The sequence below is a fragment of the Entelurus aequoreus genome, linkage group LG20, assembly GCF_033978785.1.
Source record: "Entelurus aequoreus isolate RoL-2023_Sb linkage group LG20, RoL_Eaeq_v1.1, whole genome shotgun sequence".
NCBI classification, from domain to species: Eukaryota; Metazoa; Chordata; class Actinopteri; order Syngnathiformes; family Syngnathidae; genus Entelurus; species Entelurus aequoreus.
The window spans coordinates 38,062,528-38,081,519 of record NC_084750.1 but is presented as its reverse complement, the minus strand read 5'-3'; the positions used below and the strand labels follow the sequence as shown (position 1 = coordinate 38,081,519).

At 38.6% G+C, this 18,992-nt stretch overlaps 1 protein-coding gene across 3 annotated transcripts; it reads right to left on the bottom strand.

The window, feature by feature from the left end:
• Positions 1–237: 237 nt before the first annotated feature.
• Positions 238–17,629, bottom strand: LOC133636256 (neurocalcin-delta B). Of its 3 annotated transcripts, XM_062030083.1 has the most exons (5): positions 17,450–17,629; positions 16,763–16,822; positions 5,389–5,824; positions 4,763–4,868; positions 238–1,813 (listed from the first exon to the last, which is right to left on the bottom strand). In XM_062030083.1, the coding sequence occupies exons 3-5, from the start codon at positions 5,764–5,766 to the stop codon at positions 1,719–1,721; spliced, it is 579 nt and encodes a 192-aa protein (XP_061886067.1). In that variant the 5' UTR covers positions 5,767–5,824; positions 16,763–16,822; positions 17,450–17,629; the 3' UTR covers positions 238–1,718. The 3 variants fall into 3 exon arrangements, with proteins under 3 accessions (XP_061886067.1, XP_061886068.1, XP_061886066.1); XM_062030084.1 differs by lacking the exon at positions 16,763–16,822 and having other exon boundaries at positions 5,389–5,821; XM_062030082.1 differs by lacking the exon at positions 16,763–16,822 and having other exon boundaries at positions 17,450–17,628.
• Between the last annotated feature and the right edge of the window lie 1,363 nt (positions 17,630–18,992).

The window sequence follows — 18,992 nt, the reverse complement described above, 5'->3', positions numbered from 1 at the left end:
CACGCATGTGGCCACTAAGCCTTTTAAAACATGCTAACGCCTCCTACAACAACTTGTGCCTTAGAAACTTAATTAACCTGCCACAAGTCAATTCAAGTGTAGCATTTTATTTATAAAATCTCTTTAAAGAGTTATCAAAAAGCAGTTTTTCTTACCTTTTGTTGCCTCATAGCTGCCTGCTATGTACTACATGTTGCACCCTTCTTGAACTCGGTAAAAAAAAAAGCAATTTTTCCAGTTTGTCTTTATTTAAATAGCAACATGGACATCCTACAGAGAACACATGATGCGTTAACAATACAAAAATCTACAAAAAAATTATAGTGACAGCCGTTTTTTTTAAAAAATCTCTTTTGTTTGTTCGACAACTGTACAGTATACATGATACAATACTGCTGTGTATGATTTGAATGATTCATCTATATTTGGCACTTGACCACAAGATGCTAAGGATGTAAAAGGGGTTTGAAGTACCTGATTAGGCACACTAATTATAACATGTCTTTCTTTTCAAATATGTTTTTCATTCAACTGCAGAAAAACAAAAATCAGGGATGAATACATGGATGGAAATGAACGCCTGCTTGGTTTAAAATTTGGTGTAAAAAAAAAAAAAACAGAGGAAAATGTTTCAAAACTTCACCTGAAAGTTGTCAAAGCATGTGGTCCTCTCCTCTTCCACGTGTCTATCATAAATAAAAGTGAATACACTGTACAATATTTTTTCTTCTTTCAAGTAAAAGAAAATAACACAATGCAATAATTTACACATTTAAAATTTTAAAGTGAATCTCATCCATCATAAAATAATACATACTTATAACATTTGTTTTGCTCCACGTGTATTCTGTTTATGTATTTACCACTTTAAAATGTGTAGTTCAAATTTCAATAAAACAAGGAGGATGCTGTCAAAAATATTCCCTTTCTTATATCCATACAGACTCAAGCCCAAAATTATTAATGATTACTACCATCTTCATGTGACTAAAAACTGTGGAAACATGGCAAATATTTTCCTTTAATTTATCTGTCTTGTTCCTGGATATATTTAAAAAACATTTTTTTTATATTTGTTTGTGATGATTTAGGGAAAACACAATTTTTTTGCAAGACAATCAATTAGTTTTTAAAATGAATGTTTAGGGTAACATAAACACCCAAGTTCCAGAATAGTCTTGTTAAAATTGTTGATGGCGTTTGTTAGAATGTAGCGCCTCACTGTTAGCTATGTTCCTTCCAAATTATGTAATATTGCTTTTTTGTCTTGTTTTTTTTTTTTAAATAATCAAAATATATACTCTTGTTACTTTCTGGTGTCTTTTCAAACTAAAACCAAATAAAAATGGGCTTAACTGCGCGTGGGTTGACGTAACACTCCTCCAAGATGTGCATTAAAAGCATTAAAACCTACATTTCCCAGACGCTCCGGTTTGCGGAAGGAAGAGCAAGCATGGATCCAGTGCCCTTCCGCAGGGGGCAGCAAACATACTTCATAAAAATATGTTTTGGACTGTCTGTTGGATTCAGTTTTTTTCAAAAGTCCTGCATTTGTACCGTGTGAGTGCTGCCATCTGTGCAGCGCTTCCTTCGAGTTGTCCTTCAAGTGTTGATCGACAGCTGGGAGAGGCTTTTTTCTGAAATTTCTTGAACGACGAACTAAACTGCAGTGAAAAAACCCCAAAGAAGATGGGAAAATATGAAAGAGTCCTGGCTGTCTACTGGCCAACGCTGCCCGGGTCGCACTGCAGCAGCCGCACGATGGAGGGGTCGTTCTTGGCCCCCTCCACAAACTCCTCCAGGGACAATTTACCTGAAAGACAGGAAGAAGAAACAATCAAATCTCTATCGGTTTGTTTTATCCATAATTATAAATAGAATTTTAAGTCTGAAATGGATTGGAGTAAAATGGAGTAAAAATGTTGTGCACTACTAGGCTGCAACCACAAGAGGTGCTGGTGTGAGTCGTGGCTATTTTGCTGTCTGCAGAAGAACAACGATGATGTTGGCTATACGATCTGTTAGCATAGCATGTCATGTTTCATGAGTGAAACGAATGTTTAAAAAAAGGATTATGGAATCAATTACAAAAATACATTTTTATAAAATGTTTCTTCTATTGAAAACGAATATAAAAATAATATGTATATAAAATGTCTTCTGGGAAGATAAAATAATATATTATGGTAATAATTTTAAGTAAATACATATATTAAAACTAATTTATTTTTTCTAAATCTAACCTCAAAACTCTAACATCTATTTACACACGTGATTTCTATTTTTCAAATTACTTTTTTTTATTTATTTTGTTGGCCATGATTCTTTTGTGTTTTTAATTTTGGTTGTTATGCCTAATTTTGCATGTGTTGAAAAAAACAAATGAAAATTTCCCAAATAATAAATTTTTACCAGCTCATTTATGAAACTATTAAAGCCGCTTATTTATCGTGAAACAAATAAATGATGATACAGTGCTCCTTTTCGAGCACACTATGTTGATGTTTGAAATATATCTATTACCATTGTTTGTTTATTATACAAATGTCGATATTGTTTTGGGGATGCTAATTTTCTTCTTTGAATCGTGTAAATCAGGGGTTCTCAACCAGGGCCCACTCAAATATTAACCCTGAATTAGTCATCTTACTCTTGATTTTAATCATATTCCATAATTATATTTAGCCTACTTACAGTTTAACAAGATACACCCTGTCAAATGATTTGAAAGCATGCGTTAATCACCAAAATATTATCAAGGCTTGAATCTGGCTGATTACAGAAGTAAATACTAAATCAAATATACTGTAAAAGAAGTGACTCATAAAAATAAAGAAAAATAAATTCACCTACAATTATGCAGAGCAAAAATAAATACATCCCAAAAAATGTTTTATCAATAATAATAATGTATATGTTTCTTATATAAATTGTCACTACAATTAAAGTGCATATGAAAATACAGTTTCGCCACTTATTCAGAGGTGTCTCATTTTAGCTCAGGGGCCGCATGGAGGAAAATCTGTACACACGCGGGCCTGACTATTCAAATCATGGCATTAAAACTAAAAAATAAAGACAACTTCAGATTGTTTTCTTTGTCTTACTTTGGCCAAAATAACAAACACATTCTGAACATACTACAATAAAAATATAGAAAAAAATACCGGCAGTGGTAAAGTTTAGATCCATGAAGGAAAGAAGAAAGTGAATGAATGTTTATAACTGAATACATTTACATATGCATAAAAATGTTTGTTTTCAAAACGGTTACAAAAAAGTGGGACCCCAAAAATGTACTGTAGGACCCCATTTTGAAAATTCCTAGCGCCAACACTGATGGAGTATTGGTGCGTGCTAAACAGTAGCAGGCGGCTGTGGCCTGCGGGCCGGATCTAATACTAATCAAATATCATCCCGGGGGCCATACATAATTCATTCAAGGCCCGCGGGCCGGATGGCCTTGACTTTGACACATAGGACTTAAGTCATAACTTTTGTGCTTAAGAAACTTCACTATGACTTTAGCTACCGACTTCTTTTGTTTGATATTTTCATTATTGCCACAAGTGGTGGAAAAGTGTATTACAACAGATTTTCCTACATTTGAACATATACCGTATTTTCCGGACTATAAGGCGCACTTAAAATCCTTTTTTTCTTCCTCAAAACTTAACAGTGCGCCTTTATTTATTTATATATGCACCTTATTGCTTTTTTATTCTGCACTACCATGAGCTGATGTAACGAAATTTCGTTCTTATCTGTGCTGTAAAGTTCAAATTTGAATGACAATAAAAAGGAAGTCTAAGTCTAATAACCCGGTGCGCCTAATGTACGGAATAATTCTGGTTTTGTTTACTGACCTCGAAGCAATTTTATTTGGGACATGGTGTAATGATAAGTGTGACCAGTAGATGGCAGTCAAACACAAGAGATACGCGTAGACTGCAATATGATGGCAATATGACGGCAATATGACTCAAGTAAACAACACCAACATTTTATATGTTCCATTGAAAATATAGACCATTACACACAGTGCTCAAAAATCTATCAAAATGTTTTAGTACGACTTTGGTAAGCTATGAAGCCGCACTGCTTGATGGATTGTCTGTGCATTAAACATACAAGTATTATTATGGCGTGTGTAAAAGGTAAGACATATTATCTGGCGTTTTGTTTCGCAATATTATGCAAAAGCAACTTTTCTTACCTTCTGGTACCTGTTGATCTGTATTTGGGATCTACATAAATCCTGAAAAATTGCGCGCGTCCGCCTTTGTAGTCTGTGCCGATAACGTACTCGATAAGTTTCTTCTTTTTCTCGATCTTGTTGTTATGGGACATTCATCCTATGCTGTTGCCATTTCTAATATAAAGTAGTGTAAAGTTCTTACTTATATATGTCAGTAAACTCACCATGAAAGCGCTAAAACATACCGGTGTAGTAAGTTTACATTATTCACCCAAGAACTTTAGTTATTAGAGAGTTCCGGTCGAACGGCCTTGTTGTTGTTTCCGGATGAGGAGATGCTGCTCCGTTATTGATTTAAGTAAAGTCTGAATGTCATTAAAACAGTTAGCTCCATGCGGAAAATACGGTAATATGAAAACAAACACAAAACATAACTTGAATAAACCTGACACACACTTTAAAATGTTTTCTATAAACAGTTGTACAAATTCCCTTATCATAGAGACGGTTACGCGTGTTCACATGAGGTAATTTTTGATGTGAGAGAGAGAGAAATGGTCTTACCATCTCGATTTGTGTCCATCTGCCTGAAAATCTTATCTGTGCGCTTCTCAGGCGTCGACTCGTCCTCGGGCATCTTCATCACCGAGGAGACCATCTTGTAAATGGCCTGCAGACGACACAAGTTGTTACACTGTGCAAACTCAGCGACCAGCAGAGAGCACGATCAAGACAACCCTAGACAGGCTGCTGCAGCGAACTAACACAGTAAACATTACCTGTGAATTGAGGTGGCAAAGTTAGCAGGTCAACGTTAGTGGCTCATATTGTGCAGCAGTGAGTGTTGTGTTGTTCTATTGTGCTGCAGTTGTGGAATGTGAAGTGGTTTAGCAGGAAACACTGTTACTTTTGAAATACAATCAATAAAATTGATGTTACACAAATCTTTATTTTGACTAAATTAGTATACAAAAGCAATAAATTATTGTGAGAGGATTCTTGAGAAGGACAAAGGGTGGGCGACGCTAAAAATGCACAGCAGCGGTATGCGGTGCTGAGTCAAGCTGTGGATAAGAGTAGCACCGCTTGCTTCTGGAAATAAAACACCGCAGGAACTGATGCCGTCTAAAATTACACAGCGGTGAAGCGGCGGGCAGCTGAGCAAAACAAACGTCGCATAGCAGACTCACCGTCACGATCTCCAGCATCTCGGCCTTGCTGATGTAGCCGTTGCCGTCCAGGTCGTACATGCTGAACGCCCACTTCAGCTTCTGGTCCAGGCGGCCGCGCGAGGTCACGCTCAGGGCGATGATGAACTCCCGGAAGTCTATGGTGCTGTCCCCGTTGGCGTCGAACGTGCGGAAGACGTGCTCTGCGAACTTGGACGCGTCGCCGTACGGGAAGAAGTTGGCGTAGATCTTCTTGAACTCCTCCATGGAGAGGGCGCCGCTAGGGCAGTCCCGCAGGAAGCCCTTGTACCACTCTGTGATCTCGTGCTCGGTGAAGTCGGTGTTGTCCATCAGGTCCTGCATGACGTCGGGACGCAGCTTGCTGTTCTGTTTTCCCATGGCTGGCGACAACAGTGATGATGGGGCTTGGACAAGAGGGTGGCGCCGATTTCAACTGCTGAAAGAATGACAGAAAACACTGTTGAAAACCAACTCGGCAAGAAAAAACCTCTAACTTAAAGTGAGATGCCCTAAATGTCACCCTAGATTAGAACACCAATCGTAGTAAAAAAAATCCATCACTTCCCACTACTGAGAAAAGAGGCCCGCAAACACGGGCTTTACATGACGTTGTGAACAAAAAAATTGTGTTCCTCCTCATCTACACATTAAAATCAGGCCTGGACCTATAAAATGTACACTTTAGTCTTGGCCCTGTTTTCACTCAGTCCTGTTACCTCAACACTTAACCCGCCCCACAGGTCCAAAGGAAGTTGCTTCATCATTCAGATCCTCTGCCGTCCGTCAACGACCAAAAGTCAATTGATTAATTTATTTTTGCTGTATATTTGATTATATTTTACCTATGACTAGCATGGGGTGTTAAAATGTCAACACAAAATCAACACGGTCTTGATACCTACAGTATTCATTTGAGGTTATGTTTATTTTTCTAAATATTGTTTTGCAAAATCACTGAAAGGTTCTCAGTGTCAACAGGTTATGAGCTATTTAATGTTCAGTGGAACATCGAATAAAACTATACAGCATTTTTGTAGTTCTGCTAGCTCAATATGCATCCAGAGAAAACAATAGACAAACGATTTGTGGTTTGAAACATTCAGGAAGTATCCACAGCGTTGTCGACACTTGCCTTCTCCCCCTCCCTTCCGCTGCATGGAAAGAAGATCAACTGACAAAGTAAAGTGGATTGAAAAAAAAATTCTTAATCATTGTAGCGACCTCGCTGTTTAGGTTAAGGATTTTGTGATTTCAAACTGTAAGTGCCCCACAAGGCTGTTGACAGTGTAATGAATTACATTTATATAGCGCTTTTTCTCTAGAGACTCAAAGCGCTTCACATAGTGGAACTCATAACTCTACGTGTTTAAGCTACATTTAAACCAGTGTAGGTGGCACTGTGAGCAGGTGGCTAAAGTGTGTTGTTCGAGGATTTGGATAGCGGAAGCGGAAATCGAACCTGGAACCCTCAAGTTGCTGGCACAGCCACTCTACCAACTGAGCAACGCTGTGTGTTGTTGTTGTTGTTTTGACTTTGTTATTAAATAGAAAGTTGATCCATCACCCCCTTGTTATGTTTGGTTGATATGCAATTATGTACAGTGCTTTATTTTGTGTTCAAACTTTTACGAAAATATGGACTTTTGTTGAGGCTGGAACCCATTTTTCTTGTTTACATTGTTTCTTAGGGAGAAATTTGCTTCAATATACAAACCTCATACTACGTACATACTCAGTCCTGTTACTTTCAGTCCTTTTGACTTATGAGTCACCTTCGACTTGGGATCCTTGTCAAAAATGGAATAAAGTTGCCTGAGATGAGCCAATACGCATTCTGAGCAGTGCATACTGTGTATTATCAGGTTACAAGTTCTTTTGAGAGCTTCATGAGCATTAAAGCTACATACACACAAAATATGACTTTTTGAAAGCATTTTAAGACTGTCTACATTTTGGACAACACACTTCCAATACGTAACTGTGAGACCTCTGTCACTTGGTGAAATATATGACAATACAGGACCTTGAATGACAAGCAAGTCTTTGATGACCAGCAAAAAAGATAGAGGTTTCTAGGAGAATAACAACGAGTCATTTAACACATGGCTTGTATGTAAAAAAAAGAAAAGAAAAAAATGTACCATTCAAGTGCGTTTGTTTGCGGCAGGTACTCAAACCCACATCCTCTGCAGCAATATCTATTTTGGGTTATAGTCGCAGGGGATCACGTCTCAAGCAATGCAAAGCACAGCAACAGCTAGCAGCTTATGGTTTGCTTGTCAACCTTCAATTAAATACAAAATTAAGGACTTTTCAGTTTAACATTTCCTTTCATCTTCCGCCCCTGTTGGTTCTATAATCTGCTAAACTCAAAGCACAATAATGGTTGTGTCTCTTGCAGCCCTTAAAACGTTTTAGGTGGCAGCGTGACAAGAAGATTAACACCTGTTTGCATACTCATCATCGAGTCAACAGCTAAGGCGACACGGGTGGACAAACTAAAATCCTAAGAGTTTATTTCAGCAAGGCAACTTGCACAATCGTACATGTTAATTAGCATAAATAGCAAGAATCCAGTAGAAGGGGAATGTAAGGAAGAAGGATCCCTAGGCAAGCAAAGTTAGCATGTCAAGATCAACCAAGTCCATCAAATTTTAATTACATATATCCCTTCATCACGAGTGCCTCAAAGTTCTTCAAACACTCATAACCACATACCCCGATCTATACCCACATCCGGGATAGAAAAAACTCCAAGCACCACAGATGGGGAAAAAGAAGAAACCTTGAGATGATCGCAGATGTAGGCACCCCCCTTACAGGGTGACCAGCTGCAATGGATGTCAAATGGGTACAGTTTTTAAATTGTTAAATTAATTCATTGTTGCAGGGGAACTGCAGTTTTTTAGAATGTTGCATATCGTTTCCAATCTTTATGAAAGATAAGGTGATGGATGTATTTTTTTATGTTTTCTAACTTGTGAATAAACGTAAATAAAAGTCCCCTTTCAATAGAGCGAACGGGGGGTCCTCTATTCCGCCCATAAAACCCAATAAATAACCATCCAAAAACCGCCAACAATCCTCGATTTTGCGACTTGAATATTACCCAAGTACTAGTGATATTGTTATTATATGCGCTAACACAGACAGACTATTTATAGCGGCGCCGTGATCACTAGCTTATGCTGCTATGTTGACAATCATCTGCTGGTGAGCTGCTTTCTCGCGTCGGAGTTTGTGGAAGTTTATTCTAGGTCATAAATAATGGCTCTCACTTTGATAGTAGAAGAATGAGGACGTAATCCAACAAGTTGGTACACTTTGACAGCCAATTTAGACTCGGAAATGGCGAGAACGACACAAAAAGACACTTGGTTCCACCCCACTTTTCTTTGTGAGGATTATGAGTCATTCTTCATATAAACGGGAATATAACAACATCCCATCAGTCGGCATCCTACAACAGCAGACAATGTACAATAAGTGATATTTTATTATGTTTGTTTTCTCATGAAGTCTATAGTTACTGGTAATCAGTGATGTTGTTGTTGAAGAAAAAAGTGAACGTTGTGATGTGTTTCTGAAATTAAAATGAGCAAAATACTTAAAAAATACATGTTATTAGTATAACTGTGCTTGTTACTACATTACATATACACTTACAGCATGTATACACATTTTTAATGGAGGTGTTTGGCTGTTTTTTTAAAGGCTTTATAGGCACGACTCCCGTAGGCTCCATTGTTTGCGGACTTTTGATGCATTTATTTACTATTTAGAATACATTAAAAAAAAACACCTGTCTTACATAAGGATTGTGAATGATAGGCAAATTTCCAAAAAAAAGTGCAGTTCCCCTTTAAATTAACAGATAAAGTGGGAGTCCAGTCCATCAGGAAACCAACAGATAGTCTTCTTCCAGGCTCACACAGAAATGTCTATAGCTGTGTAAGGAAGAGTAGTCCAAAGAGTGGTCCACCTCGGGTCTATTGTATGTATTTGTACATGAGTATGTGTGCACAAGTTACTGGAGTTCCTCTATTTGTCACAGTTGGCTCAAAATACAATAAAAAAAAACTTGCTCAGAACCTTGGGTTACTAATCAAACAACTTTGGGATAAACTAGAAGAAGAGATTAAGGCAGAGCTCGCCATGAACACAAAGCTACCAAAGAACATTTGACAACCTCAAGCTTTAGGCGCATTCTAAAAAAGAAGAGATGAGGATGTTCAGAGCGCCACTGAACATCCCTCCAAGCAGACGCCATAAGTAACTCGGCTATTTCTGCCCACAATTAACCGCTAAGACTATTACCTGCGATGGACCCTTGTTATGCAACAGCGGCTTTTGCCGAGACAGAACACACGGTGGTAGGATCACATGGTCCAGTCGGGCGGCCGCATGTGTGGATCGGCCTCTTAAGGTTTAAAGCCAAGCGCCAAAGGTGGCTTGCTTTACACGTTTTAACATGCCTGCGAGGCAAAGGACAGCTGAGAGGACGTCAGCGGGCTTAACGCCAGGACAGGCTTTCACTTTGACTTTATCACACCACCCGGGCATAAAATCAGCCTGATAAAATCTCCAGTCAATAATAACGACTCTGAAGCCCTAAAATATTATTATACATCCAAGTTGCCATTATTACACAAACATTTCTAACTTGCTTCCTACAAAAAACTAAAAAAATAACTAGGGTGGATTCCGATAAAACTGCCAATATAGAGGTTTTGTCAACATTGCATATTTGGCAGTTTCTTTAATTAATACATACATGACTCAATATATACATGATGTGGGTGTCGGAACAAGTGACATCTTACATAAAGGATGGGTTCATGCAAATTAACAATTTTACCACCTGCAGTCAATCAGTGAAAAACTTAGAACACCCCATTGTCTTCTAATCTGTTAATTGTACAGGGAAAACAGTGAAAACATAAACCCCTAATGTGTTGCTTGAGCTCGTATTTACCCCGCAAATACACCACATGATAAATTAGATTGACATGGCATTTTGCACGCAGCGCAACAAAACACTCACTGTAACTTTAGGGCGCTTCGCGGTACCGCTACATAATTTGGTCCACAGGCACACGACAAACACCTGTGTAAAATTTGAACAAGATTGGTTAAAAAAACATGGCCACAATTAAGCACAACCTTCTTATTTACCTAGCAAATAATTGCCCACAAGTCACTGCTAATGATGATCAAACTCTGAGGATGTCTGTATTACATGCAACAATTATTTCGATTGGAAAAAAGCTTTGCTTAATGAGTGCAGCTAAGAAAACTTTATAAAAACAGGCTCGAAAGGAGTCCTTGGAACTTTAAACATGTACACAGAGTGCAAATAGTGTGCGGGTGCGTTCATTTTAAATATGCACATATGTAAAAAAAAAAAAAAAGCAATTTCAATGTTTATGAAGTATATATAATAGACAAAGAGAATACAGGTTATGGCAAATAAATAAAATGTTTATTTCGAATATTTTCCCTAAGATACGAATTGAGGCTATGAAGTGTGATCTTCCGATTACTCGATTAATCGAACAAACTAATAAAAAGATTACTCAAATACTAAAGTAATATATGTATATATGTGGGGGGCGCAAAAAATGTCATTAAAACTCAACACTATAACGATATTATTCAGTAGTGCTTATGGGTACTGTTATACTATGTTTACAATAATAATAACATTTTAATAACATTAATCACAAAAACAAAGACCTGCAAAAACATTGCAGTTGTCCTGTTTTCAGTTTAAAATGCAAAAGCTCATTGCATTGGTTTTTCGCACCACAAGACAGTAAAAGACTTTGGCGTCTTTACCTGGAACACCTTATGTAACCATCAGAAGTGTCCTTTTATATCCTGCAGGTACATCTTAAGTAAAGAGCACCGTTGTTAATCCGAGAACTGCTAAGACTAAGACAGGTGAAGGAGGCTGACGATGCAGATAATGCAGGAAAGCTAATGACATATAAACAACATTATCAATCAAGGGACCTTTTTTAGGACTAACATCCCAGTCCAGGTCTGAATGTCTATCCTAATGTCTAGTCTTGGTTTTGTCCCTCCAGTAGGTGATACATAGTGCACTTCAAAAAGTCCAGCAGCCATCAGCGCAATTCAAAGCCGAATAGCTCGGGTCATGCTCACGTTTCGTTTTACGTAGCTGTCCAGTGAAGCATGACTGCTTGCTTATTCGAGGGCAACCCGATCTGCCGTGTAAGGTCAGGAGCCGGTCCAACCTGCAAGAGGACAGCCCCAGGAAGACACTGAAGCATGAGGCGGACATTGGAGGTGCTTGGTTCCAGTAATAATAATACAAATAATATTTTTTCCCTGGTTTAAAACTCATCTTTGATGGGCTTGTACACCTAGTCTTTGGTTTGGCGCTTTCTTCTCACACCAACAAATCCAAGCCAACCTAATGTGCCTCACGTGAGATTACTCAAGAACAGGAAGAAACATATTGTAAGGCACACCGAGTAAAAGGGTGCACCTCAAACAAAACTGGCCTTTGTTATTAATTTTAATAATTATGTAGACCAATGGTCTGCAACCTTCTTGAGCATAGGGAGCAGCTTGTTTCTGTTTAATCTCTTATGGACTGGTGAAGAAAAGCAAAATATCAGATTACAATATAATGACTGACATGTAATTGGATGGAAACGGCAACATTTTAAAGGATATTATGGAATGTGATGGATACTTCCTTTTAACATGAATGAAAATCGGATAGAACAACAACCTTCTTCATGCTCACAATATCAATTCAACAATTTGCCACATTATTAGCATGTCTGGAAGCAACAAAATCACATTTTAAAATAGCAGAATCCCGTTTTGGTTTTATTATTTGTACATAGTGCAAATGTTTAGTGTGCAATATTATGCATTATTTATTACTCATTTTTAGGTTTTCATTACGTCTTACTTTTGTTACTGTATGTCAGGGATGAGTGCACAAATTGAGAAATAAAGACGATACTTTCTTTCAGCATGAAGTGCTGCCAAGCAAACCCCGAAAGAAAAATGTTGAAATCAAGACGACATTTTCTGCAATTGGGTGCATTTCTACACTATATTTTACCTACCAACTTCTTTTGGTACCACAAAACATTTTTTTGAAGATAATTAACTAACATAACTATAATTTAAAATCCATCCATCCATCCATTTTCTACCGCTTATTCCTTTCGGGGTCACGTGGGGCGCTGCAGCATATCTCAGCTACAATCGGGCGGAAGGCGGGGTACACCCTGGACAAGTCGCCATCTCATCGCAGGGCCAACAAAGATAGACAGACAACATTCACACTCACATTCACACACTAGGGCCAATTTAGAGTTGCCAATCAACCTATCCCCAGGTGCATGTCTTTGGAGGTGGGAAGAAGCCGGAGTACCCGGAGGGAACCTACGCAATCACGGGGAGGACATACAAACTCCACACAGAAAGATCCCGAGGCCGGGATTGAACTCACGACTACTCAGGACCTTCGTATTGTGAGGCAGACGCACTAACCCATCTTCCACCGTGCTGCCCTATAATTTAAAAATAATAATTTAAAATGTGATGTAAAATTCTATAACATGCATGCAAGGAACTCAGAAAATGTTTACCATTTTGCAACTTTATCGTGTCACCATGCCCTCTCGGGGTAACATACTTACGGGTGTTGTGACAAATTTGTAAACAAAACGTCACGTCAAAAACATACTTTCTTGCTGGCTACTAATAAATACTGTAGAACTACAACTGGTTCGGAACTAACAATGTTTGCATTGTAATCATCCAAATATGATTATCAGCAAAGAAGACAGTGGCTCGGAGTGCGAACGGAGGCGACAACAAGTAAGCTAGCTAGATGGTTGACTAGATGGTTCGCTAACTAGCCAGCTTGTTTTAAAACTTCTGAGACTGTCTCTCTGTCCTGCAACTCAGTGCGGCGTTTAGGTAAGATGAACAGCGAGTGCCTGCGGCGTATTTTGTAAATTTTGCAAATTTTGTTTGGATCGTATTTTCATTGATATTTCATTTTAAAAAACGGGAAAGTGATATTTTGACAAAAAATGTATGTTTAAAAACGCATATTTCCGTCTTTTCGCTGACATTTCACATGCTTGGTACTGTATGTAAAATCAATCTGCACCACAACCACATAATGTTCCCGTTGTGGCAAAAATAACGTCTATCCTATCCTATTACCAAATTGATGTTTCTTCTTCCTGTGCATGAATGTACTGTTGAGTGAAAAGATGTGCCATGTTTTAAACTTGATGGGTGAGTTTTGTTCTATCTATTTCTATCAAGAAAGTCCCCAATCAACTGTCCTCCTGGAACCTGCCATGAAGAACGGCAGAAAAACCTTTGAACGTTTGCTTTAAAGCATAAAAATGTTTCATTCTCAGCAAGAAATTGGTTGGTTATTTACATTTTCTGCTAAATTGTGTAGCTCTACTAACCATGCGCTAAACAAAAGATCTGGTCACATGCTACCTGTACTTATGTCAGGCTTATGAATTTAGAATCTAATCTGATCCGTTCAATTAGCAGTTGGATGGCCTTTTACTCCCACATTCAAGCCATACCAGAAATCCTTTGGAACCGTGCCTAACCCTTGATCCGGACCTGAGTGCAATAACTGTCTTCAGACCTGACCGAACGAGAAATAAGCGTGTGAAAGCACGGCAAGTTCATTAATCTCTCCATCGAGCTGTAGCAGTTCTTGTAAGAGCACTGGAACTCTTCTTGTATATGGTTGAATACTTACAGTAAAAGTTTAAGATGACACCCTGAGAAAAAGCCACTCCTCCATTGCATTACATACACACTGTACCACTTCCTGTCACATTTCCTTATGTCTTCCATCACTCGTGCATCCACTGATTCGTCATCATTCCTAAACGTAAAACCTAGAAATATATGCAGCCTCATCATAATCCCCCACACAAGGACAGAGTTGCATTGTCTGGCTTTTTTCGTCACAACAGAGACGCCTTTATGACGACGGGGGAGTCGGCGGTCGAGACAACATCTGCAAGCGGGCAGCTGACAAACACTCACAGTAAACTGCCACTGATCGCACAAAGAGGACAGTGTTTGCGTTAGGCCTCGTTCAAGTCTAGGGAACTCATGACCCATAATATAGTTCTCTGCGTTACTCCAGGTGGCGGCTATGCCTACTCGCCCTCTTTCTGCAGAGGACACACATAGCAGACCAGACAAGAGAAAAGAAGGCTGCCAATGCGGACAGAAACCAAACTGACGGAAATAGAACGGATGCTCAAATTTAGCGCATGTTTTGATCCAGCCGTTTGGAAGGAAGTCTTCCGACACCAAAGGGGTTATTATCTTCCAACTCCACCAGCAATTAAACTGGCATTGGCTTTTCTTTTTTTTTCATATTGTAACTTCAAGCCTTTATTAGGCCCACTCCCACAAATCTTAATCCAATGCTAATAAAGATGTGGTACAAACGTCTACACATGTAAACAAACGTGTGTATTATTGTGGTTGTGGAGTTTGCAGTTGTGTGTGTAATAGTTAAGTGGCCATGATGTTGTGTCAATCAAAAGATGGCAACGGAGTGTGTGGGTATTATGTGTTGTTACCCAACGGGTACTAAAGATCAACTCAAAGATCACATTGGATTAATTTATTTATATGTAAAAACTGGACCCACTTGTAACAGCTTGATGGTAGCATTGCCATTCTGACCCCAGCAAGTTAAAGACTCTTGTAAACCAATCTAAGTCTAAGAGTAGATCTGACCAATCTAAGTCTAGGAGCATGAACTGATAAAGCCTACTCGGATGAGAGGCGAAACGCCTTCTAATACAAACCAAATAGTCCAGTAGCGTTCCATTGAATGCCCTGAGATTACAATGACCAGGACGAATGAGAACATTCATAGATATCTTGTAAATTCTAAATTTCGCAATTAATTTAAAGAGTTTAAAGGGAAACTGCACTTTTTTCTTTAATATATATATTTTTTGTATGAAATTAATACACTAACTAGTAAATCATTGTTCCAAAAGTTTCCTTACAACAGAGCTTAAGGGAGTCACTCTATTCTGCTAGTAAAGCGCTTAAAAAAACATCCAAACACTTCCATCTACATGTTATATACAATTTGTAAATATATATATGTAATGTAGTAACAGGCATATTTATAATAATATGTAATATTTACATATGTTGCTCACTTTAAGCATACGGCAGCGCATTAATCACAATGTTCGCTTTTTCCTTGAACAATAACAACTATTACTAATCATGGCACACTTCATGAGAGCCAACAAACATTATTAAACATCACTTACTCTACAATTTCTGCTCTCACTGGGATGCCGACCGATAGGATATTCATACATTTCTGTTTGGATGAAGAATGACTTATAATTCTCGCGAAGGTCTAAATTGGCTGTCAAAGTGTACCAATTTTTCTGTTTATGGCCACAACCTTTTACTATCAAAGAGAGAGGTGTGATTTGTAATCTGGAATTAACTTTCACAAGCTCAGACGCGAGAAAGCAGCTCACCAGCTGACGATGTCAGTACAACAATGTAAGATAGTTACCCTTCCTGATCAATGATTCACTAAAAATAGGTCCTTGACGTGAGCGTTTATAATAACAATATTGCTAATACTTGGTGAATATTGAAGTCATGAAACGTATATGGAGTATTGTTGGCATTTTTTGGATGTTTATTATTGGGTTTTATGGTCGAAATAGACGCAATGATGTCATGACTTTTGTAAGCAGACTTTTATTTACGTTTATCTATGTGTTAGAATGCATAAAAAAAGACATTGTGAATGAAGGATTGTGAATTATAGGCAAACGTCCCAAAAAAAGTGTTGTTCTCCTCTAAAAGCGACAGTTTAGTTTAGCAGCTCTCTGTGTGCAATTTTTACTTTCCACCCGCAGGCTTAATGCTTCTGTATATATGTACTGTATATAGTATAATATTTAAAAAACACATTCAGAACATTCGTTCTCAGGACTGGACTGTGCACCTTACCTCCTTTTGCATTATGTTTCTTTTTCTTTCCTTCCTATGTTTTGCATATTTGTAGACTGTCGCACTGATATGGAGTTGCTTTAAATCTCATTGTACCTGTGTATATTGACAATAAAAGGCATTATATTCTATATTCTAAAAGTAGTAGGAGTAAAGTTGGACAAACTTCTCATCTGAAATATTGGACCCACTTTTAACAGCTTGATTACACGATTGTACATCTAAACATGGACCACCTACAGGTTAACATTCCTTAAACATGTTCTGCCCAGCTAAAATTTCAATTTACTTAGAGATGTATAAGTTTTCAAATGCATTTTTTTCCTACATTTTCGACTGTTGTTGTTGTTTCCTTTCTCTTCTGCAGTAAGGTCGAGTTGTTGTCACACTGGAAGACAGAAATTACTTTATTTGTATGTTATTACAATTATGGGACCCACTTTTAACTGGTTGATGATGCGATTGAAAGGTTAAAGGGCTTCTAAGCATGTAGCGTACTTGATTAAGCTACAATTAATTAATTTAAAGATTAGTGGTGTTTTTAAATGCCTTTTGCTCATCCTTTACTGTTGTTGTGTGAAACTACTAATTCCAAGTAGGTCTTCTGCAAACATGCTCATGCAAAACAAAGACAAGTGTGTTTTTTAGCATTCGACTCCCATATAATCCCCACAGTGGACACTGGTATGTAGATGCGTGTAAATTGTAATTTAGTGGGAGGAAAAGGCAACAAGGCTCCCCTCTGTGCAGCAGCATGGGAGCCACAAGTAGGAGCAGCCTCATCCGATTAGAAAAAAAAAAGTAGGTAAAGCTTTAACCGCTCTAAGCATCTTCTAGAAAGCGCTTTAGTGTGTGTGACTAAAATAAACTTTAGGTAAACTTTAGATCAACAACAAGGCCTCGTCAGCCCACCTGAGCCGCGAAAAGTAAAAACTAAACTAAACCGGAAGCTAACACCGCGGCGGCGGAGAAAAGGGAAAAAGAGGGTGGGAAGGTGGAATTAGCAAAAACTTACCTCGCTTTAAAGTCGCTGTGTAGAGCCCCGAGAAAGTCTTGCTAGTGGCCCATTACCTGGCGAAAAGTTCCTGATACGACAACAGGTTTGCCGAAGACACAAGGGAGCTGCGGTCGCTCGGCTGCTCTCGGTTCAAACTCCAGCTCGTCGGTGTTCGCCTTCTGCCGGAGGAGAGCAGAGCAAGCCTCTCGCTGTGACGTCACCGCACGTGATCTAGAAGGCGACCAATGAGAGGACGCGTTGGCCCTGGCAACACAAAAGTAACCCGGCGGTCAGTTCAATGTACACACGACTGGCCCCAACATTAGGTACAGTGGCCCCATTGACTATAACTTAAGGTTAGATAGATAGATAGATAGATAGATAGATAGATAGATAGATAGATAGATAGATAGATAGATAGATAGATAGATAGATAGATAGATAGATAGATAGATAGATAGATAGATAGATAGATAGATAGATAGATAGATAGATAGATAGATAGATAGATAGATAGACTATATTGCCAAAAGTATTTGGCCACCTGCCTTTACTCACACATGAACTTGAAGTGCCATCCCATGGAATTGTCCAAAATGTTTTGGTATCCTGGAGCATTCAAAGTTCCTTTCACTAGAACTAAGGGGCCAAGCACAACTCCTGAAAAACAACCCCACACCATAATTCCTCCTCCACCAAATTTCACACTCGGCACAATGCAGTCCGAAATGTAGCGTTCTCCTGGCAACCTCCAAACCCAGACTAGTCCAACAGATTGCCAGATGAAAAAGTGTGATTCATCACTCCAGAGAAGGGGTCTCCACTATACTAGAGTCCAGTGGCGACGTGCTTTACACCACTGCATCCCACGCTTTGCATTGGACTTGGTGATGTATGGCTTAGATGCAGCTGCTCGGCCATGGAAACCCATTCCTTTAAGCTTTCTGCGTACTGTACGTGGGCTAATTGGAAGGTCACATGAAGTTTGGAGTTCTGTAGCAACTGACTGTGCAGAAAGTCTTTGCACTATGCGCTTCAGCATCCGCTGACCCCTCTCTGTCAGTTTACGTGGCCTACCACTTGGTGGCTGACTTGCTGTTGTTCCCAAACTCTTCACTTTTCTTATAATAAAGTTGACTTTGGAATATTTAGGAGCGAGGAAATTTCACGACTGGATTTGTTGCACAGGTAGCATCCTATGACAGTTCCACGCTGGAAATCACTGAGAGTGGCCCATTATTTCACAAATGTTTGTAGAAACAGTCTCCATGCCTAAGTGCTTGATTTTATACAAGGGGGCTAAGTGATTAGGGCACCTGATTCTCATAATTTGGATAGGTGGCCAAATACTTTTGGCAATATAGTGTAGATAGATAGATTGTACTTTATTGATTCCTTCAGGAGAGTTCCCTCAGGGAAAATTTACATTCCAGCAGCAGTGTACAGAATTGAGATATAATTTATAAAGTAAATAATGGAGGTATAAATAGTAATTAAAATAGAAAAATAAAACAATAAGAATACAAATAAAAAGTAACAGTAAGAAAAAATATACAACAGT

Coding starts and splice junctions, on each gene's coding strand:
- LOC133636256 (XM_062030083.1), bottom strand. CDS start 5,766: ATGGGAAAACAGAACAGCAAGCTGCGTCCCGACGTCATGCAGGACCTG. Junction 4,869..5,388: donor AGATGCTGGAGATCGTGACG/GTGAGTCTGCTA, acceptor TGTCGTCTGCAG/GCCATTTACAAGATGGTCTC. Junction 1,814..4,762: donor GATGGACACAAATCGAGATG/GTAAGACCATTT, acceptor CCTGTCTTTCAG/GTAAATTGTCCCTGGAGGAG.